The 24,183-nt window shown below is 42.2% G+C and overlaps 3 protein-coding genes across 5 annotated transcripts in view; all 3 read left to right on the top strand.

Annotated features, from left to right (window-relative positions):
• LOC135545602 (protein phosphatase 3 catalytic subunit alpha-like) overlaps positions 1 to 4,124 on the top strand; it is a 69,474-nt gene extending 65,350 nt beyond the window's left edge. For all 3 annotated transcript variants that reach the window (XM_064973332.1, XM_064973334.1, XM_064973333.1), the window contains one exon: positions 3,270 to 4,124. In XM_064973332.1, the coding sequence (XP_064829404.1) occupies positions 3,270 to 3,451 (182 nt within the window). In that variant the 3' untranslated portion in view covers positions 3,452 to 4,124. The remainder of the gene's footprint in view (positions 1 to 3,269) is intronic.
• Positions 4,125 to 10,227: 6,103 nt separating this feature from the next.
• On the top strand, positions 10,228 to 17,870 carry LOC135545605 (stimulator of interferon genes protein-like). The gene is made up of 7 exons (XM_064973335.1): positions 10,228 to 10,412; positions 11,284 to 11,510; positions 11,696 to 11,876; positions 15,248 to 15,356; positions 15,484 to 15,725; positions 16,105 to 16,291; positions 16,430 to 17,870. The coding sequence occupies exons 2-7, from the start codon at positions 11,284 to 11,286 to the stop codon at positions 16,681 to 16,683; spliced, it is 1,200 nt and encodes a 399-aa protein (XP_064829407.1). The 5' UTR covers positions 10,228 to 10,412; the 3' UTR covers positions 16,684 to 17,870.
• A 3,713-nt stretch (positions 17,871 to 21,583) lies between these two features.
• Positions 21,584 to 23,745, top strand: LOC135545607 (DNA damage-inducible transcript 4-like protein). Its single transcript, XM_064973340.1, has 2 exons — positions 21,584 to 21,819; positions 22,542 to 23,745. The coding sequence occupies exons 1-2, from the start codon at positions 21,654 to 21,656 to the stop codon at positions 22,988 to 22,990; spliced, it is 615 nt and encodes a 204-aa protein (XP_064829412.1). The 5' UTR covers positions 21,584 to 21,653; the 3' UTR covers positions 22,991 to 23,745.
• The last annotated feature ends 438 nt before the right edge of the window (positions 23,746 to 24,183 follow it).

A 24,183-nucleotide genomic window follows, 5' to 3' on the forward strand; every position in this document is an offset into this window, starting at 1 on the left:
GCTGAAGAATTGCAACATTTGCCTAGAACTAACACTGCAGATAGCAATACTGGGTGATTTGATAAGTCATAGTCAATCAATCAATAATATAATCATTATTTGAGCAAAAATGTTTATCTTTAATTTACAATCTGTAGAAACTATGAGAATAGAAAGGTTCAGTACTTTTGTGAAGCATCACATCACACTTGAAAAATATATGGCAAATAGATATCCAATATGGATGTTGTTAAGAGATAGATGGGAGGGGTTGAATGGAGCTGCAGGGTGGGACTAATAACAACAAGATAACAAATGTAAAACATACGGGGTCTGTAAAATGTATATAGGTTCAGAACTTTTGTGAAATAGCACAGTTACAAATATATGGTAAATAGAAATCAAACTGGATGGACATCAGAAATAGAGGAAGGCCAGGACTAAAAACAAACTAAATATAACTATTGTAAAATAGATTGTGTCTTTAAAATGTGTATAGTAAGTATAAGCAGGAAGTAGAAGCCTATGTGTTATTGTTTATTAAGTACTCCAATTGGGGGAGCGGTGATAGGGTTTGTGGGGAATAATTAAGGATGGTATATACTAAAAAAAGTGTGTATATGTATATATGTATGTATATGCATATATATACACTACCGTTCAAAACATTTGGGGTCACTTAGAAATGCCCTTGTTTTGAAAGAAAAGCACATTTTTTGATCATTAAAATAACTTCAAGTTCATCAGAAATACAGTGTAGACATTGTTAATGTTGTAAATGACTGTTGTAGCTGGAAACAGCTGATTTTTCATTGAATATCTACATAGGCGTACAGAGTCCCATTATCAGCAACCATCACTCCTGTGTTCCAATGGCACGTTGTGTTAGCTAATCCAAGTTTAGCATTTTAAAAGGCTAATTGATCATTAGAAAAAATGAAGGCTATTCTATGTGAGAAATTGCCAAGAAACTGAAGATCTGGTACAACGCTGTATACTACTCCCTTCACAGAACATTACAAACAGTCTCTAACCAGAAAGAAAGAATGGGAGGCCCCGGTGCACAACTGACTAAGAGGACAAGTACATTAGAGTGTCTAGTTTGAGAACCAGATGCCTCACAAGTCCTCAACTGGCAGCTTCCTTAAATAGTACCCGCAAAAAAAAACAGTCTCAATGTCAACAGTGAAGAGGCGATTCCAGGATACTGGCCCTAACAGAACACAGAGGGTGTTATTTAACAATAAACATGATCCAGGTAGAATCAGGAGTTCCCCAGTGTAGCTGTTCAGGCCCCTTACTTTTTTCGATATTTACTGACGACATGCCACTGGCTTTGAGTAAAGCCTGTGTGTTTATGTATGCGGAATACTCAACACTATACACATCAGCTACTACAGCAACTGAAATGACTGCAACACTTAACAAAGTGCTGCAATTAGTTTCAGAATGGGTGGCAAGGAATCAGTTCGTCCTAAATATTTCCAAAACTAAAAGCATTGTATTTGGGACAAATTATTCACTAAACCCTAAACTTCAACAAATACTCGTAATAAATCATGTGGAAATTGAGCAAGGTGCGGTGACTAAACTGCTTGGAGTAACCCTGGATTGTAAACTGTCATGGTCAAAACATATTGATACAACAGTAGCTAATATGAATGTCTGTTCATAATAAAGTCCTGCTCTACCTTCTTAACAGCACTATCAACAAGGCAGGTCCTACAGGCCTTAGTTTCTACCTTCTTAACAGCACTATCAACAAGGCAGGTCCTACAGGCCCTAGTTTCTACCTTCTTAACAGCACTATCAACAAGGCAAGTCCTACAGGCCCTAGTTTCTACCTTCTTAACAGCACTATCAACAAGGCAAGTCCTACAGGCCCTAGTTTCTGCCTTCTTAACAGCACTATCAACAAGGCAAGGCCTACAGGCCCTAGTTTCTACCTTCTTAACAACACTATCAACAAGGCAAGTCCTACAGGCCCTAGTTTCTACCTTCTTAACAGCACTATCAACAAGGCAGGTCCTACAGGCCCTAGTTTCTACCTTCTTAACAGCACTATCAACAAGGCAAGTCCTACAGGCCCTAGTTTCTACCTTCTTAACAGCACTATCAACAAGGCAAGTCCTACAGGCCCTAGTTTCTGCCTTCTTAACAGCACTATCAACAAGGCAAGGCCTACAGGCCCTAGTTTCTACCTTCTTAACAACACTATCAACAAGGCAAGTCCTACAGGCCCTAGTTTCTACCTTCTTAACAGCACTATCAACAAGGCAGGTCCTACAGGCCTAGTTTATACCTTCTTAACAACACTATCAACAAGGCAAGTCCTACAGGCCCTAGTTTTGTCGCACCTTGACTACTGTTCTGTCGTGTGGTCAGGTGCCACAAACAGGGACTTTGCAGTTGGCTCAGAACAGGGCAGCACAGCTGGCCCTTCAAAGTACATGGAGAGCTAACATTAATGACAGGCATGTCAATCTCTCATGGCTCATGGCTGGAAGAGAGATTGACTTCATCACTACTTTTATTTATGAGAGGTGTTGACATGTTGAATGCACCGAGCTGTCTTTCTAAACTACTAGCACACAGCTCGGAAACACATGTATACCCCACAAGACATGCCACCAGAGGTCTCTACACGGTCCCCAAGTCCAGAACAGACTATGGGAGGTACACAGTACTACATAGAGCCATGACCACATGGAACTCTATTCCACATAAGGTAAATGATGCAAGCAGTAGAATCGGATTTTAAAAAGCAGGTAAAAATAAATCTAATGGAACAGGGACTGTGATGAGACACACACAAAGGTACAACACATGCATTGTGATATTGTTATATGGTGGTATTATATGTTTTGTATTGTAGATGTGTAGTAGTGTAATAATGTTATATTATGTACTGTTTTATCTTTTATTGTAAATGTAATGTAAGTGCTTTAATATGTGTGGACACCAGGAAGAGTAGCTGCTGCCTTGGCAGAACTAATGGGGTTCCTTAATAAACCCCAGGAAGAGAAGCTGCTGCCTTGGCAGGAACTAATGGGGATCCTTAATAAACCCCCAGGAAGAGTAGCTGCTGCCTTGGCAGAACTAATTGGGTTCCTTAATAAACCCCAGGAAGAGTAGCTGCTGCCTTGGCAGGATTAACGGGGTTCCTTAATAAATACAAAGTCCCTTTTCCCAAAGAGCCCTAACTCCTTAGTGTGTAGCAACTGCAATGTAACTACATTGTGTGTGTGTATTACATCTGTGTGTAATTGTGTTGAGATCTGTTTCCCCAGCAATCCGAGGCTTCTCTCCTCAACATAAGATCAATAGCTTTGCGGAGGCCAAGGGTCTGGACCGGATCAACGAGCGCATGCCCCCCCGCCGTGACGCCGTCAACAGTGTGGGTGTCTCCATGGGCCGCATGAACATGGGGGAGCCCAACGGCACCGACAACAACAGCAATATACAGGGATGATGCACACACACACACACACACACACACACACACACACACACACACACACACACACACACACACACACACACACACACACACACACACACACACACACACACACACACACACACACACACACACACACACAAGTCAACATATACCCTTATACAGTGATGGCACACACACCATCCTCCTCCTCCCCCCTACCCCGTCCTGTTGCTGCCCAGCCCACCTCTCCACCAGTGTGGCAAGACTTTGCCATGGATGGTTGAGGAGTCCTACTGGACAAACTGTACTGCAGGTTCCATCATTACCTGATCTGACCTGGTCACACACACTACTGAAGGCCCCTGACTTGACCACAACACACTACGGAACACTCTACTGGACATTCTGGAACACTCTACTGGACATTCTGGAACACTCTACTGCACGTTCTGGAACACTCTACTGAACGTTCTGGAACACTACTGGACGTTCTGGAACACTACTGAACGTTCTGGAACACTCTACTGAACGTTCTGGAACACTCTACTGAACGTTCTGGAACACTCTACTGAACGCTCTGGAACACTCTACTGGACGTTCTGGAACACTCCAATGCAAAACAAAGAGCTACTGTTCTGTTCTCATTGTGTAGTAGGGGTGACTGGGTGACAGATGTTACCTTTCTGTTGTGTTGGGGGCAGAGGGAGAGTGGGGGGGATTGGGGAGGGGAGGCATGGGCTGAGAGGTCAACGAGGGCTGAGGTGGCATGCGGGAGAGGGACTTCCTGTCCGGGATTTTCAGTTTCCTCTTCTCATTTTAAAACAGGAATTTTGTGGTCAGCCCGGTTGGTGGTTTACTTCATTCACTTTATTTTATAAGATAGATAGATAGATAGATCGAGAGATGGACTGGATGGTTGTCATGACGTCCATGGGAGTTTATTTGTGTGTGCTTGTGTCTGCATTTGCGATTGTGTGAGTGTATGTGTGTCTGTGGGGGTGAAATTTGAATGGCATTTTCATATGCAACATACAAGGTTGTGCTATCGAACATGTTTTGCTACCAGTAATATATGATAATAACAGGACATTCAAATGAAACATATTATTTATTAACTTCAAAGAAAATACTATGTTGTCAGAAGGTTAAAAATGCAGTCTTATTACCTGAGTGTTCTCTCTCGATCTCATTTTATAAGCCAATATGCTCCACTGGTCAGTTAGTCAGGACTAAAGTGTGTGACCCACCGTTAATTCACACAGAGTTCACAGTACACTCACTACACCCCAGACAGACGCTGCCCTAAAGTCAGTCTGATAAATAAAACTGACCTTAGATCAGTTTTAGTGGCAACGTCTGTCTATTCCACTCTTATGTTCTATTGCTAAAACTGATCATATTTCACTTTTAAGGGCAACTTTTTATCACTTTTACTTATTTCACTTGCTGGGACTAGCTACACGTTTAATGTTCTATTGCTGCCAAGTCAATCATAGAAATAGAAAGCATAGAATGGACACCTGTATCAGATATTGAAATGTAGAAATACTATGATAGATTGGCTGTTTTGCAGGCATGCAATCAGAATCAGCAATGAGTGTAGTCCATTCCATGCGTTCCATTTCTACGGTGTCCTCTTAATGTGCTGTCCAGTAGCCTATAACCTGAGCTGGCTGCACTGGAGGAAATTCCTATAGTGTATATGCTGTTGTGTTCTACCTTGAAAATTAAATTAAGTGTTTTTGGCTGAGTGTGAGCAGTGACTAACAGAAGTCAACAGAAGGTTATTTATTTGTAAAGCATTTATAAACGCATCAATGCATGCAGTTAAGTTATTTGATAATAATAATGTGAAATTCGATTTGTGCCGTGTTTCAATATGGTAAGTTCCCTTTTTCTTCCTTCAAATAGGGATCATATTTATTTTGCAAAACATGTATGATTTTTATAATTTTTGGGTTGATTTTTTTAATTTTTTTTAATGTTTTCCATGATTGTATTATGAGTTAATGTAATGTTTTATTTTGATGCTGTACAGACTGGAAGCTTCTATGAGGTGAAATGCATTGTGACTCTATCTCTCCTCTGTTGATGTACAGGAGTTGCTTTTAAACTTGCAATAGCGTGAATGAATGACCATACTATAAAGACACAGACTTCCATTCAGGCAGCCAAAGCATGATTGCATGGTAAACTCATCTGTAAAAGCAGACACAGTTACAGAAGTTGTCCTTCAAATTTTAAAGGGAAAGTTTACTTTCTAATCATAATTCTTAAATTATATTATTGTTATTTAATATTATTATTATTATATTTATAATTAACATTATTCTTAAGCTCTCTGCTGGTTGCTCTTGCATTTTTCTGATCTTTGTTTGGTCTCATTGTGCTTTATTTTACGAGGTGAACTTACTCGAGACCTTGTGCCATATAGTTTGTGCCATGGCTCTCTGTCTCATCACACACACTGTAAGCATGCCCCATGGGATAAACCACTTTTTTTTACTCTTGAATAAAATATGCATGAACCTTTGGCATACTTCTGTTTATTTCCTCTGTTGTTCACAGATACATACAGAAGTGCAAACACACACACACACACACCACTATACACTGAGTATACCAGACATTAGGAACATCTTCTTAACATTGAATTGGACCCCCAGCCTACAAGGTGTCGGATGTTGGCCCGTTGACTCCAATGCTTCCCAGTTGTGTCAAGGTTGTTGAATGTCATTTGGTGGACCATTCTTAATACACACAGGAAACTGTTGAGCCTGAAAAACTCTGCCACGTTACAGTTCTTGACACAAACCGGTGTGCCTGGCACCTACTTCCATACCCGTTGAAAGGCACTTCAATCTGTCATACCCATTCACCCTCTGAACGGCACACACACACAATCCACGTCTCAATTGTCTCAAGGCTTAAAAATCCTTCTTTAACATTCCTCCCTTTCATCTACACTGATTGAAGTGGATTTAACAAGTGACATCAATAAGGGATCATAGCTTTCACCTGGATTCACCTGGTCAGTCCATGTCATGGAAAGAGAAGGTGTTCATAATGTTTTCAGTGTGTGTTCTCTAATTGCCCTCTGGTGGAGAGCGCCCCCTCAGTAGATCACACACAATAACTGCAGCTGGATCAAGCAGACTCGAGCTATATTGAAAACACTTTTCCTGGCTCTTCCACAAATGTTTCCAGGCATGATGTGGCATCCAGAGGATACATTTAAAAAAAAAAAATAATGAATTGATCATTTTCCTGTAATTTTCTGTAATATATTTAGGCTACCTAGTCCAGGATTCCACACCTGGATAGGGACCGTGACTTGTAGTGCTGTACTGTGCTGTGCTGTGTAATAATAATGTAACAAGATTTGAGTGGACTTGAGAGTGGTGGGTTGACTGAAACTTGTTACATCACCTCCACAAAAGTTTATCACAAGAACACATACTGTATGATTCATCAGAAATGTAGCAGTTGTAGAAGTCTGGTTATAAAAACGTCCACCTACGCTTACACCCATAACTCTTCCACCACTCCCTGTTCCATTACTGTTACCTATTACACCCATAACTCTTCCACCACTCCCTGTTCCATTACTGTTACCTATTACACCCATAACTCTTCCACCACTCCCTGTTCCACTACTGTTACCTATTACACCCATAACTCTTCCACCACTCCCTGTTCCATTACTGTTACCTATTACACCCATAACTCTTCCACCACTCCCTGTTCCACTACTGTTACCTATTACACCCATAACTCTTCCACCACTCCCTGTTCCATTAATGTGATCTATTACAGTACATGCCTCTTCCACCCCTCCCTGTTCCATTACTGTTACCTATTACACCCATAACTCTTCCACCAATCCCTGTTCCATTACTGTTACCTATTACAGTACATGCCTCTTCCACCCCTCCCTGTTCCATTACTGTTACCTATTACACCCATAACTCTTCCACCACTCCCTGTTCCACTACTGTTACCTATTACACCCATAACTCTTCCACCACTCCCTGTTCCATTAATGTGATCTATTACAGTACATGCCTCTTCCACCCCTCCCTGTTCCATTACTGTTACCTATTACACCCATAACTCTTCCACCAATCCCTGTTCCATTACTGTTACCTATTACAGTACATGCCTCTTCCACCCCTCCCTGTTCCATTACTGTTACCTATTACACCCATAACTCTTCCACCACTCCCTGTTCCACTACTGTTACCTATTACAGTACATGCCTCTTCCACCCCTCCCTGTTCCATTAATGTGATCTATTACAGTACATGCCTCTTCCACCCCTCCCTGTTCCATTACTGTTACCTGTTGCACCCATAACTCTTCCACCAATCCCTGTTCCATTACTGTTACCTATTACAGTACATGTCTCTTCCACCCCTCCCTGTTCCATTACTGTTACCTATTACACCCATAACTCTTCCACCACTCCCTGTTCCACTACTGTTACCGATTACAGTACATGCCTCTTCCACCCCTCCCTGTATCATTAATGTGATCTATTACAGTACATGCCTCTTCAACCCCTCCCTGTACCATTAATGTGATCTATTACAGTACATGCCTCTTCCACCACTCCCTGTTCCACTACTGTTATCTATTACAGTACATGCCTCTTCCACCACTCCCTGTTCCACTACTGTTAGCTATTACAGTACATGCCTCTTCCACCACTCCCTGTTCCATTACTGTTATCTATCACAGTACATGCCTCTTCCACCAATCCCTGTTCCATTACTGTTATCTATTACACCCATAATTCTTCCACCACTCCCTGTTCCATTACTGTTATCTATTACAGTACATGCCTCTTCCACCCGTCCCTGTTCCACTAATGTTATATATTACAGTACATGCCTCTTCCACCAATCCCTGTTCCATTACTGTTATCTATTACAGTACATGCCTCTTCCCATACCCCCTGTTCCATTAATGTTATCTATTACAGTACATGCCTCTTCCACCAATCCCTGTTCCATTAATGTGATCTATCACAGTACACGCCTCTTCCACCAGTCCCTGTTCCATTACTGTTATCTATTACAGTACATGCCTCTTCCACCACTCCCTGTTCCATTACTGTTATCTATTACAGTACATGCCTCTTCCACCACTCCCTGTTCCATTACTGTTATCTATTACAGTACATGCCTCTTCCACCAATCCCTGTTCCATTACTGTTATCTATTACAGTACATGCCTCTTCCACCAATCCCTGCTCCATTACTGTTATCTATTACAGTACATGCCTCTTCCACCACTCCCTGTTCCATTAATGTTATCTATTACAGTACATGCCTCTTCCACCAATCCCTGTTCCATTAATGTTATCTATTACAGTACATGCCTCTTCCCATACCCCCTGTTCCATTACTGTTATCTATTACAGTACATGCCTCTTCCACCACTCCCTGTTCCATTACTGTTATCTATTACAGTACATGCCTCTTCCACCACTCCCTGTTCCATTACTGTTATCTATTACAGTACATGCCTCTTCCACCAATCCCCGTTCCATTACTGTTATCTATTACAGTACATGTCTCTTCCACCAATCCCTGTTCCATTACTGTTGTCTAGTACAGTACATGCCTCTTCCACCAATCCCCGTTCCATTACTGTTATCTATTACAGTACATGCCTCTTCCACCAGTCCCTGTTCCACTACTGTTATCTATTACAGTACATGCCTCTTCCACCAGTCCCTGTTCCACTACTGTTATCTATCACAGTACATGGCTCTTCCACCAGTCCCACTACTGTTATCTATCACAGTACATGACTCTTCCACCAGTCCCACTACTGTTATCTATCACAGTACATTCTTCTCCCACCACTCCCTGTTCCACTGCTGTTACATTTCAGTGAAGCCTCTGTGTGGAATTTATTATGTTTGCACATTCTTTAAATGTCCCTTCCCCTCTATAGCCCTTTCTCTACCACTCTCTCTCTCTCTTTCTCTGCCACTCTCTCTCTTCCACTCACATGTTGGGTTCCAGAGTGGTGCAGTGGTCCAAGGCACTGCAACTCAGTGCTAGGGGCATCACTACAGACCCTGGTTTGATTCCAGGCTGTATCACCACCGGCTGTGATTGGGAGTCCTACAGGGCGGTGCACAATTGTCCCAGCGTCGTTAGGGTTTGGACAGGGTTGGCTGTCATTGTAACTAAGAATTTCCTAGTTAAATAAAACTGTCTCTTTCTCTATTTGTATTTCTTTATCTTCCTCTCTCTATGTAATGCTCGTCATCGTTGGAAGGAAGAGTGGACCAAAGTGCAGCATGGAAAGTGTTCATGATCTTTATTTACAAGAAACACTCAAACAAATATAACAACTCTGACCGCAAACAGTTCTGTCAGGCACAAACACTAAACAGAAAATAACACCCCACAAAACCCAAAAGGAAAATGACAACCTATATATGATCCCCAATCAGAGACAACGATAAACAGCTGCCTCTGATTGGGAACCACACACACACACACACACACACACACGGCAAAAAAACAAAGAAATAGAAAACATAGAATTTCCTACCCGAGTCACACCCTGACCTAACCAAACATAGAAAATAATAAGGATCTCTAAGGTCAGGGCGTGACACTTTATCTCTTTATCTTTCATTATCACTCTCTTTATATGTGTATCTCTTTATCTTCCTCTCTCTATCTCTTTATCTTCCTCTATCACTCTCTTTATATTTCTCTATCCCTCTCTACTGTTCTCTATCCATCTTTATGTGGGATATATTGCCTCACTGCCACCTCTGTCAAACTGAAACTGAAAGTATTACTCAAGTTTGTATAACACAAAGGCATGGTAGGAGAGAAAGAACAACGAGAAAGAACATGGAAGACGAAGAGATGCCGGCTCTGAGTTATAATCTCCAGTGAACTCTTTTAATCTTGATTGTCTCTGTTGTTCTGGAACTGAGACCACTCCAAACAGAAGAAAGGTAAAATTCAGCAGATTAGTAATGTCAGCAGCAAAATCATTTCTTTGAATTTGAACTGAACCTTCAAATGAATGAGTAATAGTCTATAGATCTGGGTACAGGATAACAATTCCCTCATGGAAAAAAAGTATTTATTGTGTATGTATGAATGTATCACTGATCGTCTCCCGTTGTGTGGTATGAGAATGTAGTCAAGGAGACGATGTACGATGCTTCCATTACTCTGTAGTGCATATGGGTAACATCAGGGCACCATTTAATAGTTTCCCTATTATCCTCTCCTGTTCTACCATATATCATATATATTTTTTAATCAGAATGAGGGTTTCTCTTAAAGAGATTAGCCATATTATTTTATTCATGATGATCAGATTCACAATTGCAAAATTATCTCACGTAATTGTTCCCCTGTAGTTGAGTTCAGGATTAAAAGATAATCAGGCTTTGAACCATACTGTACTAGCTAGTTTACATTTATGGTAATTCGGTATTGCCTTTGAAACAGTGACAGCAGATGTGTGAAGATAGGAAGTGAATCTACTCCTATAAACCATACATACACACATGCACGCACGCATGCACACACACACACACACACACACACACACACCCATTTGGGTTCTTAGTTGTTCTCAGATAGCTGTTCTTAGTTCTCCGACTTTCCGTAGCAGGATGTTTAAATGTGACGTATTCTGAGATCTCATACACACGATGCCACTGTGATGAAATCGAACCCGAACCCTGGAAATACTTCTTCATAGAAGGTCATTCCAGAGAAGTTGTGAAAATGACAAAAGGAAGAGGAGTTTACTGAGGATTATTGTAGTGTTGTATCATACTAAGCCATGGTCTCGTTACATCTGTTCCTCAGATGCAGCAATTGGGAGGGGAGGAGTGTCTGGTCCCTCAGCCTCGTGGGAGTTTACCCAAAGCCTGTGCGATAGGATTGGCTTCTGTGGTGGCGACGGCCATCTTGGTTTTGGAGCCTGAGGGCTTCTTCAGACACGTTTCTGCAGCAATACTCATCCTGACTGTGGGGCCCTCGCTGCATGGAGTGTTTCTTCTCTCAGAGGAATGTCTTCATCATGCAACTACCAGGTGAAGGAACTTGTTAACTTTCATACTCACAAAACATGGTAGGCGAATAAATTGATTTACATGTTTTTTTCTCTCCATGTTTTACATTGATATTTACATGTTACCTCCCTCCCTCTCTCACTCTCTCTCTCTCTCTCCCTCTCTCGCTTCCTTTCCCTCTCTCCTCTCTCTTTCTCTCTGCCCAGGTACCGTGGTCGGAGGCTGGGTCAGATGGTGACAGCCTGTGTGAGTGTATGTACCCTCCTGTGTGTGGGTTTGGCAGTGCTGCTGTTTGTCTTGACCAAGCCCCAGCCCTGGAGGGACCGTTGGAGCATGATTATCCTGGCCTGTGTCCTTTACCCTCTACTCAAAACCCTGGGAGTACTGGTGAGATAACAAGCTCCTGATCTGGAACTCTCACACATAGTATGAACCAACACAATACCCTATGTGTCTCCAGGTTGAGTTTTAATCAGCAGTCTAGTTTCCCAAACCCTTTCCTTTATGCCACTAATAACACAGTTTACCTTTGTAAAGCCAGTGAAGGTGAATGATGCTATACGAGACTGTAGCTTACATGCTGCTGTAAAATGTTGACTGTGTGTTAGTGTGATTTATGTTAGCACATAGTTGTTTTTTTATTTGCCCATCACTGTTGTGGTTTCTGTCACTTGAAACCCGAAAGAGGAACCTCTATTGCCCTCCAGTCAGCAGAAGTGGCATGGACTTGTTTTGAAATACATCAAGCAGGTTTAATTTTGTTGTGGTTAATTTCTTCTGAAAATCATTTAGGTAAGAAAACTATTTTTCTTCCCTAAATCACCACAGAGTGAACCTGGAAAGAGCTGTGCATCCAGGGAGGCTCAACACACTGTTCATACAGGAACCCTGAGGTTTTCTGACTCGGGCTGTTGAGTCATTACTGCCATGAGTCATGACCGCTGTCAAATTCCATGTGACCGTTGAGTCATGGTAGTCTCCTCTTATACACTCTGGACATGTGTTGGTAGAACCCAACTCACTAACGGCCATCAGGTCCTAATGTCCTGGTACTGAGGGCTCTATTGTCCCTCTAACCACTCTGACATAAATGCAATCGAAAATCACATCAAATATTTTTCATCAAAACAGTATAGTGATCAATTTGAAGAAAGAAGTTCAACAGCAGGTTGAAACAGTGTAAAACATGGTTGTTGTAGATGTTGTTTAAAGCCAACACAATGAAATGGACAGCGCTTTCTATTGTGATGATTCATTCAAAACACCCATATACATATTAGAGCTTATGCATATGCATAAGGTTAGGATCCCAAACTAGAAAAAAGCGTTCACTAAAATGAGTATTGTGCTGTTAAACAATACATAGCCGACAGCATATTACCCATGGCAGAAAAACATCAAACTAAACTGATTTAAGATGTCATTGGTACATCATTTGTCTAGCCTATACTCCAAAATGAAACATATTAGAATAATGTCCTTTGAGTGTGGACTGCATTATTATGCATACAGGATGGACTGGTTACCTACCTTATGCTGCGCTCCAAAATGCATATCCATGATTCTGGAAGCAAGCCCGAGGCGATGCTTTTGGTTCATTGATTGTGCAGGTGGGCTTACAGGTAGTCTACAATTTGTATTTATTTTATTTTACTAGGCAAGTCAGTTAAGAACAAATTCTTATTTTCAATGACGGCCTAGCAACAGTGGGTTAACTGCCTGTTCAGGGGCAGAACGACAGATTTGTACCTTGTCAGCTCGGGGGTTTAAACTTGCGACCTTCCGGTTACTAGTCCAACGCTCTAACCACTAGGCTACCCTGCCGCCCCAAATTGTAGCGAATTTGTATTTGATTTTTAATAGCCTAGTCAAATCAACTCAAATCACACTGTTTTTATACTGCACATTTCTGACTTGGAATGCAACACAATGTGCTTCACAGGAAGAAAAAAAAAATCATATTTACTACACAACAAACAAAAGAGGATAAAACACTGAGGAATTGTGCCCCCTGAGTGGTGCAGTGGTCTAAGGCACTGCATCGCAGTGCTCGAGGTGTAACTACAGACCCAGGGTGTATCACATTAGGCTCAGTGTCATCAGGGTTAGGGGAGGGTTTGGCTGTGGAAGGCTTTACTTTGCTCTATAGACTCCTTGTAACAGGCTTGGTTGTCAGTTGAACAGGTTTTTGTGTGGCTGGCGGGAGGGTGTTAAGAAGTGCAGTTTGGCGGGTCATGTTTCGGGGGACGCATGACTCAACCTTCGCCTCCCGAGCCTGTTGGAGAGTTACAGTGATGAGACAAAATTGAAAATGGGGTAAAAAAATAATAATAACTACATTCACCGTAAGGAAAAGCATAGATAAAACGTTTTGTTTTAAGATCTCTTTAAATAATGTCCACAGTTTCGGCCCCCCTCAGGTTCTCTGGCAAGCTATTCCAGAGGCTGGGGGCATAGTAACTAAAGGCTGCCTCTCCATGACTCTTGGTCCCAGGCTTTGGGATAGTTAAAGGGTCAGTGCCAGAGAACCTGAAGGACTTACTGGGAACATCACTTAAAATCATGTCTGACATGTACTGGGGTGCACAATCATGGATTGATTTAAAAAACAATAGAAGAATAGAAGGCTAGGGCACATATCATCAAACTTCTCATCAGGTCTTGCTTGACTGATACCCAGCCTAATGTTTGTTATCTTATCTCTGAAATTTGCCACAAACTCATCACATTTAGATGTGGAGGAAAGTTCACATAGGTTTCCAGGGGTAGGATTTATCAGGCCATCAATGGTCGAGTAGAGCACTTTATTAGTGATTATTAGTGATCAAGTTAGAAAAATGAGCCCGTCTGGCATTTCTAATTGCCTTGCTATGTACCAAGTTGCTCTCTCAGAATATCATAATGGACCTGCAACTTTGACTTCCTCCACTTCAGCTCTGCCTTTCTGCAATGTCTCTTTAATCTATTAGTTTCCTGGCTCATCATTGAAAGATGGACCTGCAGGAAAGCACACAGCCTACCTTCGCTTTTCCAGTGCAGATAACATGTCTTCTGCCCCTGTTCCTACCTATTTGATAATAGCCATTCTAAATTCAAACTAATTGTATATATTCATAAAAACTAGATTACATTTAGAATAGTCTGATGGGTGAAAACATGATCAGTTGATGAGAGAACAGAGCACATGCTTTTCTCGCTACTTTTTCAAATCATCAACAGCCTGTATGTAGTCTCACCATGCAGCCCATATACTGTATGTTCTGATTTCTAACACATTCTAAGATTTGTATAATTTACAAATGAATCTCCCAAATAACTCTAAACCTAGTATATAGGACCTGTTTCAAATTATCCCTTTTTTGCTGAACATCGTCACTTCATATGCGCACTCCTCTATAAATGAGAAAAATAGGATTTATATTTTATTCATCTGAGTTCAATTATATTAGTCTTTTACTATAAAATCATATAATATAAAATACTGGCATAGGCGCATAAGCAGCTTGTACAGTATGCTGCTCTTATGTGTGGGTGCCTAAAGATGGTTAATGTATTTATGTTAATTAACGGTCAATTACCGTGAGACCGGCTGACAAAATGTCATGACCGCTACAGCCTTATTTCTGACACCCACACACTGGGATAAAATGTAGAACATTAATTCCTGTCTTTTTATCCCAGATTTCCTACGTGTCTTTCTCTTGGCCTGTGAGTAATTCTGTTCCTTTTCCGGTTGTTGTTTCCTCTCCCATGTTCAGGGTCCGTCTGAGGTGGAGGTGTCAGAGATCTGTGAGACGAGGAAGATGAACGTGGCTCATGGCCTGGCTTGGTCTTTCCACCTGGGCTACCTCAACCTGGTTCTGCCTCGTAAGTAGCATTAATTCATGAAGTGCGCTCATTTCATATATGAAAAAGCTGTCATGTCAACATTGTGTGTGTGTTCCTGTTCAAATTTACATGTATCCCATTGTGCGTGTGTGTGTTTCTCTGGTAGGGTTGGAGGGTTCTATCGCAGCGTTCCGTGCTTCACATAATGCAGGTCCGTTTGAGACCAGGGGTTCCAGAAAGCTCCTCATTCTCCTTCCTCTCAACGCAAACATTACTCACACGCTGGAGGACGAGGACACCAACATCCATTTCTATGACAACCTCCCTGACACAGAGATCGACAGGGCAGGTGTCAGGGGGCGTGTCTACAAGCACAGTGTCTACACCGTATTGGACAAGGACAGACAGGTAGGTGGGATTCATTTACAGTCACATTCTCAAACACTATCCCAAAGTGAAATGCATCACACTGGCACCACTATGTGGTCAAATGGTGAATCAACCGTGAGCGCTTATGAAGCACTGGAAAAGACTATAACAAACATGGAAAAGCCAACACTTGCACCATGGTGGCCAAATGTGTGGACAATCTATGAACCCATTTGCAGATGTTTTACACTGAAACGCCTAATCACAGTATCTCTTGTGTGTGTGTGTGTGTGTGTGTGTGTGTGTGTGTGTGTGTGTGTGTGTGTGTGTGTGTGTGTGTGTGTGTGTGTGTGTGTGTGTGTGTGTGTGTGTGTGTGTGTGTGTGTGTGTGTGTGTGTGTGTGTGTGTGTGTCTCTAGGCCCATCACTGTGTTGTGGAGTATGCCACCCCTCTGCTGACCCTGTATAAGATGTCTCAGGAGAGCAGTGCAGGGTTTGGGGAGAGGGACAGGAGAGAGCAGGTGCTGCTGTTCTACAGGACTCTACAGGACATACTGGACCGCTCACTGGAGTGCAGGAACCGCTACCGCCTCATCCTGCTCAACGGTTAGATATCATGCTATTTACATGGATATTTACATGTTACCTGCCTTTCTCTCACTCTCTCTCTGTATAATAAATCATGTCCTCCTATGTCCCCAATAGTACAACCTATGAACCCTATATAATTTCTACTTCCTGTAGATGAACATGAGGATGACCCTCACTACCTGTCCAACTCCATTCTGAAGAACCTGGATCAACAGGAGAAAGAAGAGTTCTATGTTCCCCCTTTCATCCCTCAGCCTGAGGTGGACCACCCATCCAATGCCCTGCCCATCATCGTTGACTGGCACCGAGCTGAGCCAATGAGCAGGGTGCCTACGATCATGATCAGTCAAGACATGCCACGTACGCTCAGGGAACCGGTTGAGAATTCGGAAGACCTTTCTCCATGAGACAGGTCTGGAGAGATAAACAAAATAAATTGCAGTTATGCACAACAGCAGCAGCACTACACCAGGCTGCAAGGCAGGAAGCACTCAAAGCCATCTCAAAGTAGAGCAACAAGGCATTGCCTTCCCCTTTACACCGCCACTCATTACTTAACTTACAGTGCATTTGGAAAGTATTCAGACCCCTTGACTTTTTCCACATTCTGTTACGTTGGTCTTATTCTAAAATGGATTAAATTGTTTTTCTGCCTCAATCTTGATGGTCAGATTGCATACTAACAGAGGAATAACAGAACATTGTTAATGGTGTAATACAATCCTGTGTTGGCTGTAACGTTTGGCCACATACTGTAAGTGTTGTGTTTCTATATGTATACAAACAAACAGAATTCAGGGTCAAGTTACAACAACAACCCTGCTCATTCCTCTCATTGTGTGCATGTTGTTCTACACTCAGTTTTGTAATTCATCTGTCTGTACTGTATGTATGGGCTCCCGAGTGAAGCAGCGGTCTAAGGCGCTGCCTCTCAGTGCAAGAGGTGTCACTACAGTCCCTGGTTCGAATCCAGACTGTAACACATCTGGCCGTGATTGGGAGTCCCATAGGGCAGCACACAATTGGCTCAGCGCCGTCCGAGTTTGGCCGGTGTAGGCCGTCATCGTAAATAAGAATTTGTTCTTAACTGACTTGCCTAGTTAAATAAACCTCTTAAAGGTTAAATAAAAAAGAAAACTATGATGGATTTACATTATTTGCAAAGACAGAATGTGCATACCTGAACCATGGGGTGAATTAGAAGGGGAGAGAAGGGAGAGCCTGAGGGACACTGAATATTAACAGCTTTATCATTCCAAATAGTAGTGGTACGGTAGTAGGGGTGATGGTAATGATAGCAGTTTAATGATGGTGGTGGTAGTAGTAATGATGATGGTAATTGTATTACTGATGTAATGGTGAGAATGACAGTTAGTTATAGTTTCATTTTCTGGGTTTAAACTTTTATCTTTATATTTCTACTATTGACTGTTACAATTTTATTGTTGTTATTATTTGTATTTTTTTCTTTATATGTAATTTATTTACTAACATTTTATATTATTACTCTTCATTATTTTATTATAATATACATTATTGCTTTTGCAATTTACAACGCAATGTTTTTCATGCCAATAAAGCAACTTGAATTTGAGAGAGAGAGAGATCCCATATCTGCATGCCTGGCCAGGGGCTAGGGAGTGAGCTGAGAGCTGAGCCTGGGCAGATCATTCAGAGGAGAACAGAGCCTGAGTCACGAGTTACCAGTCATGTTATCTATCTACAGCGTATACACGCACAGACGCAAACGATCCGGATGTATCCGGAAACATCTCTTTGTGATTGCATCAGATACCATATCCATTTGATTGAGTGAATGACATAAATACACTGCTAACTTGGATACTGTTTAGAAAAGTTGAAACTATACAGTAGGTGTATGGATTCAAGGTTGTAGAATTTTCTAGACTGCAACACATGACCTGCTGATTGACCATGCAGGAGGTAGCAAGCAGGTGACTGAGACTGGGACTGGTCTGGGACTGGGACTGGGACTGGGACTGGGACAAAGACTGGTCTGGGACTGGGACTGGGACTGACTGGGACTGGTCTGGGACTGGGACTGGGACTGAGACTGGGACTGGGACTGGTCTGGGACTGGGACTGGGACTGGGACTGGGACTGGGACTGGTCTGGGACTGGTCTGGGACTGGGACTGGTCTGGGACTGAGACTGGGACTGGTCTGGGACTGAGACTGGGACTGGGACTGGGACTGGGACTGGTCTGGGACTGGGACTGGTCTGGGACTGAGACTGGGACTGGTCTGGGACATAGAATGGTCTGGGACTGGGACTGGGTCTGGGACTGGGACAAAGACTGGTCTGGGACTGGGACTGGTCTGGGACTGGGTCTGGGACTGGGACTGGTCTGGTGTGTTCTGGGCTGACAGTGTCTCCACTTCAATGAATGTGCTTGGAGGACATTTTTACAGAAATAGGGCACATCAGTGATACACTCTTAGAAAAAAGGGTTCCAAAAGAGTTCTTCGGCTGTCCCCATAGGAGAACCCTTTTTGGTTCCAGGTGGAACCCTTTTGGGTTTCATGTAGAACTCTCTGTGGAAAGGGTTCTACATGAAACTCAAAATGCTTCTACCTGGAACCAAAAAGGGTTATTCCTTCTTGGTTCTACAGTAGGTAGCACATTTTTTCTAACAGTATATTGTACAGTAGATTTTGATTAATTTCCTGAATTAGGTCAATCGTTTCCTGAATTAGGTAAATCATTTCCTGAATTAGGTAAATCATTTCCTGAATTAGGTAAATCAGTTGAGAACCTGTGAACACCTGTTCTCAATCTGATGAGGAAGCTGATGATATCTGTGAGCAAACACGCACACACACATGGACGCACACAAAAAACATGGGAAATGCAAGCAGAGAGGATGTCTGCATCAGCCCAGCCAGACACAGTGGTAAGCTCTACAGACCAACACATTCTGTAGTTTCCAATCACTTCCATGGAAAGACAGTGAACTTCCTATTTAATGTTTAGACATCATAATGATCTGGGCAGGGCTGAAGATGATAGGCTGGTGGTGTACAGCTGGAGTCCCAAAAGGGTCAATTTCCTTTTCTGTGGCTCATAACTGAATGCTGTTACAGTCCGACTCCATCCTGGGACACAGGTCCAGCCATAGATTCTCGACAGGTCCAGCAACACCTGAGCCTAAAAATAGCACATAGGTTTATAGATAGTGTGAGACTTGTATTCTCATTTATAATAAACACTGTGAAAGAGTGGCGTGCTGAGAAAACATTTACTCTTCTAGATACTCATTCATTTCACCATTGTTTGAAACAATGTGGTGTGGGTGTTGAAAGAGCCAAGGGAGAGCGGGAAGGGAGGATCCAAGGTTCAATGGAAATTCCCTTCCTGCCTGATCAGTGAGTGTCAGGTCATGTGATGTGATTCACCTGTGACTCAGCCCAGGTAAGTCTCGTGGCTGGCTGTGCTGGCCTTGTCTAGACCGGCAGGCACAGGTAGCGGGAACAGAGCAGTGAGGGCATTCTAGTGTATTCCGGGAACCCTCAGGTGCCATATTCATAAAGGGATTCATCAAAAGGGAATTAAGCCAACCACCTCCAATATACAATAAATCATGTTATGGGGGTTATTAAACCTAAGCCTATCTTTTTAGGCCTACATTAGGCCTGGGTATGCATAATTATGTCATCAATTATATTTATAACAGTATAAAACCATTTTTTATAAATACACTATACATACAAAAGTATGTGGACAGCCCTTTATCTTAGTGGATCTGGCGACTTCAGCCACACCAATTGGTGTCATGTGTATAAAATCGAGCACACAGCCATGCAATCTCCAGAGGGAAACATTGGCAGTAGAATGGCCTCACTGAAGGGCTGTGACTTTCAACTTGGAACAATCATAGGATGCCACCTTACAAAACAAGTCAGTTCAACAAATGTCTGCCCTGCTAGAGCTTCCCTGGTCAACTGTAAGTACTGTTATTGTGTAGTGGAAACATCTAGGTGCAACAACGGTTCAGCCTCGAAATGGTAGTCCCACTACAGAGTTCTAAACTACCTCTGAAAGCAACGTCAGCACAAGAACTGTTCATCAGCAGCTTCATGAAATGGGTTTCCATGGCCAAGCAGCCGCACACAAGCCTAAGATCACCCTGCGCAGTGCCAAGTGTAGGCTTGAGTAGTGTAAAGCTCGCTGCCATTAGACTCTGGAGCAGTGGAAACGCTTTCTCTGGAGTGATGAATCACGCTTCACCATCTGGCAGTCAGACGGACAAATCTGGATTTGGTGGATGCCAGGAGAACGCTACCTGCCCGGGTGCATAGTGCCAACCTTAAAGTCATGATTCGGGCTAGGCCCCTTAGTTCCAGTGAAGGGAAATCTTAACACTACAGCATAAATTACATTCTAGACAATGCTGTGCTTCCAACTTTTTTTTCCACCTTTATTTAACCAGGTAGGCTCGTTGAGAACAAGTTCTCATTTACAACCATGACCAGGCCAAGATGAAGCAAAGCAGTGCGACACAAACAACACAGAGTTACACATGGAATAAACAAAACATACCGTCAATAACACAATAGGGAAAAAATAATAATAACAACAACAAAAAATAATAATATATATATATGTGGCAACAGTTTGGGAAAGGCCCTTTCCTGTTTCAGCATGACAATGCCCCTGTGCACAAAACAAGGTCCATACAGAAATGATTTGTCGAGATCGATGTGGAAGAACTTGACTGGCCTGCAAAGAGCCCTGAACTCAACCCCATCGAACACCTTTGGAATGGATTGGAACGCCAACTGTGGGCCTAATTGCCCAACATCAGTGCCTGACCTCACTAATGCTCTTGTGGCTGAATGGAAGCAAGTCCCTGCAGCAACGTTCCAACATCTAGTGGACTGCCTTCCCAGAAGAGTGGGGGTTGTTATAGCAGCAAAGGGGGGGACCAATTCCATATTAATGGCAATGATTTTGGAATGAGATGTTCGATGAGCAGGTGTCCACATACTTTGTGATGTAGTGTATGAGCATTGGATACTTTTATTTTCTTGATAACCTAACAGTAAACATTTCTAATAACATAAATGGCACAGAATACGGGATAAAACGGGTGATGGTGTCAGTACTGAGGCCAGTCAGTGCAATGTCTAGGCATGTGGCGTGAGGCTGATTCAACCCCTTTCAACAGTTGCTCACCGTCGCGCTGCTATAGTAACCAAGGAGGCAGTCCCACAAGTGATCAGCTGAAGCAACCACGGATGACTATTTAAACACCGTGAGCGCGTCAGCGACTTCAATCAACTGACTTCTACATGGAGGGAATAGACCGAAAACCTGTATCACTAAGTGGAGTAGTGGAGATCGAGGAAAAATCACAATGGTCTATACTCCGGCTTTGGTCCTTGGACACGGAATGCTCATTATGTCTGAAGAGGGTAGCGTAGTCGAGCGAAAGTTTCTTTATCAAATCACATCGAGCGTCAAAAAAGATACGCGTCGGGGCAGCCTTGAAAGTTGCGAATTCATCAAGGAAAGGAACTCAAGTAAGTAAGGCTCTGTACTGAAATCTAAGTTTGTATTTAATCGGATATGTACTGTTATATATAATGGCTTATTTTAACTGTCAGTTAATTCTGTTGACTTTATAGGCCTTTTGTCAACTTTAGCCTATGACTCATAGGTTTTGACCATTCCAAGCAGTGGTAGATATGAATGTAGCTGATGCAGCCAGATAGTCAACTGGGTAGCCGACTGCTCATGACTGTCAGCTGGTGGTCTGTTCTTGAAAGTTCATTAATTAAACCGAGCTCTGTCTCTCGTTTAGAGTTGCTAATACATTGCCTTACTTTGACGATCAATGTAAAAAAAAAAAGATTCACAATTGATAAGAATAGTCTGTTACAATGCTACATTTTAGCCATTTTACAGACGCTCCAATCCCGAGCGATTTACAGTAGCCTAGTGAGTGCATACATTTTTCGTACTGGTCCCGTTGAAATCTGAACACTCTGGCGTTGCTAGCGCCATGCTCAACCACACGGGACATGTTATTGAGTGTAGTATTATAAGACTACTCATCAAAATAAGGCAATTTAAGATGGTTTGAAATGTATTATTGTAACGCTATTGAATAGTAGGCTGAATAACTTAAATGGAATAGTATTATAGGCCTTATCAAATGCCTGTAATACAAAAGTATAGGTTGTACAACTTCAACTCATGGTTCATTAGCAACATATTGATATTAACGCATTCTCTTGTTCAGGTCTGGACTCTGAAATTACTCTTGACTGTGAGGAGAGAATACTCCAGCAGGACATGATCAGGCAGATCGAGAGTTGTCTCTCTGACGCTAAAGAATCGAATCTGCGCTGCAGGGTGCTGCTGCTTCCCCGCCCGCTGACCGCCAAGGTTGCCCGGGACGTGGTGCGTTCCTCAGTTGGAGAACCGTGTGGGCTCCGCGGGGCCTTCATACAGGTCTATTTGGAGACAGAACAGGGCCTTCAGCTGCAGACGCTGGGCATTATATCACCCGACCCGACCGTCACTCCTACCTTCGAGCTGTCCATTGTGTTCAAGCTGGACAAAGACGGTTGGCCTCCTCTCAAGCACATATTCGTTACCGACAAGTTGTTGAAACTACGACCCCAGTACCGGCTGGTCAAGAAGAAATTGTATTCCTCCGCAAGCCCTGTCATACACGAGTTTTGCTGAGAGATAATTTCTGATCGTCAACATGTCATGTTTCTACATTCCTTTTAGGAAAAAAAGCGCTGCATCACTTTTTGTGTACTAAATGTATGTCAATGTACATCTATATTGGAGTTTTAAAATTCGAATGAAAGTTTTGCACTGTATATGCACTGGAAAATGTCTGGAACAATCAGCTCAATTGTGAAACGAAATATATTGTGTAGGTAAAAATGAGGGAATGGTTGAAATGTGAGTTGACCTAGTTAGAAAAAAAACACAGAATGCATGTTACCTTGCTGGTTCTAGCAGGGGGTGAAATGTGTTGAAGTTCTGTACAAATGTAGGATCTTAATTTGAGCCAATTTGCTGTAGCAGGGAAATAATCCTGCAGCAACAGGAAATGTGAATTGTCAATTATAATTAATGGACAGTTTTGTAAGGGTTGATATATTTTTCATAAGATAATCATATCTAAAATTTCAAAGTGGGAATGAAACTTCAGAAGTCATTTTGAACCTCAAATACAATACAAGTAGAACATTTTCTGCATTGTATGGTTCTCCAATTAAGATCCTACATCTGTACAATAACAGCCAGTTTTTGTTTATGCACAAATTTTGTTGTGCAACAATTCTAGGATTATTTTGTAAAACCATGGAAACCTCATGTTGGATGTGAAAGCAGAGGGAAGGCAAGCTGGTATTGCCCCTCACCCCTGTGTGCAAATGTTTGTCTTGCAGTATTGTTAAAGTGAAATAAAATGTTTTTGCACAGTATCCTTTTCAGTGTTGCCATACTCTTTTAATCATTAGAGCTGTCAAACTTCAATGTCTACACTAGACCTGAAGGTCTCAACTTGGGTCTGTCAATTTAGACTGACATTCCCATTGTTTTCAATTCTCCTAATCTCTAAACAGTTGAGCAAAACAAACATGTGAAACTAAACTGTACATAAAGTTCAACTCAGTTACTACTCTATTGTACTCCCACTAACATACAGTAGACATCCCACAGGGAACACCATGTCATTTCAATGTGGAAATGGGGGTCATTTTTGGTTGAGATCAAGGAGACCTTTTAACATTCCAGACAGCCAAAAGTTTGAATTCCCTATGGGTTATCACTGCTTTCAACCATCTAAAAGCACAACCAAATTAAAATGGAAAAAAATGATTTAGTTATCTAAATATATCACTGCACTTTCAAGGATTTAA

This window comes from Oncorhynchus masou, chromosome 9 (assembly GCF_036934945.1).
Source record: "Oncorhynchus masou masou isolate Uvic2021 chromosome 9, UVic_Omas_1.1, whole genome shotgun sequence".
NCBI classification, from domain to species: Eukaryota; Metazoa; Chordata; class Actinopteri; order Salmoniformes; family Salmonidae; genus Oncorhynchus; species Oncorhynchus masou.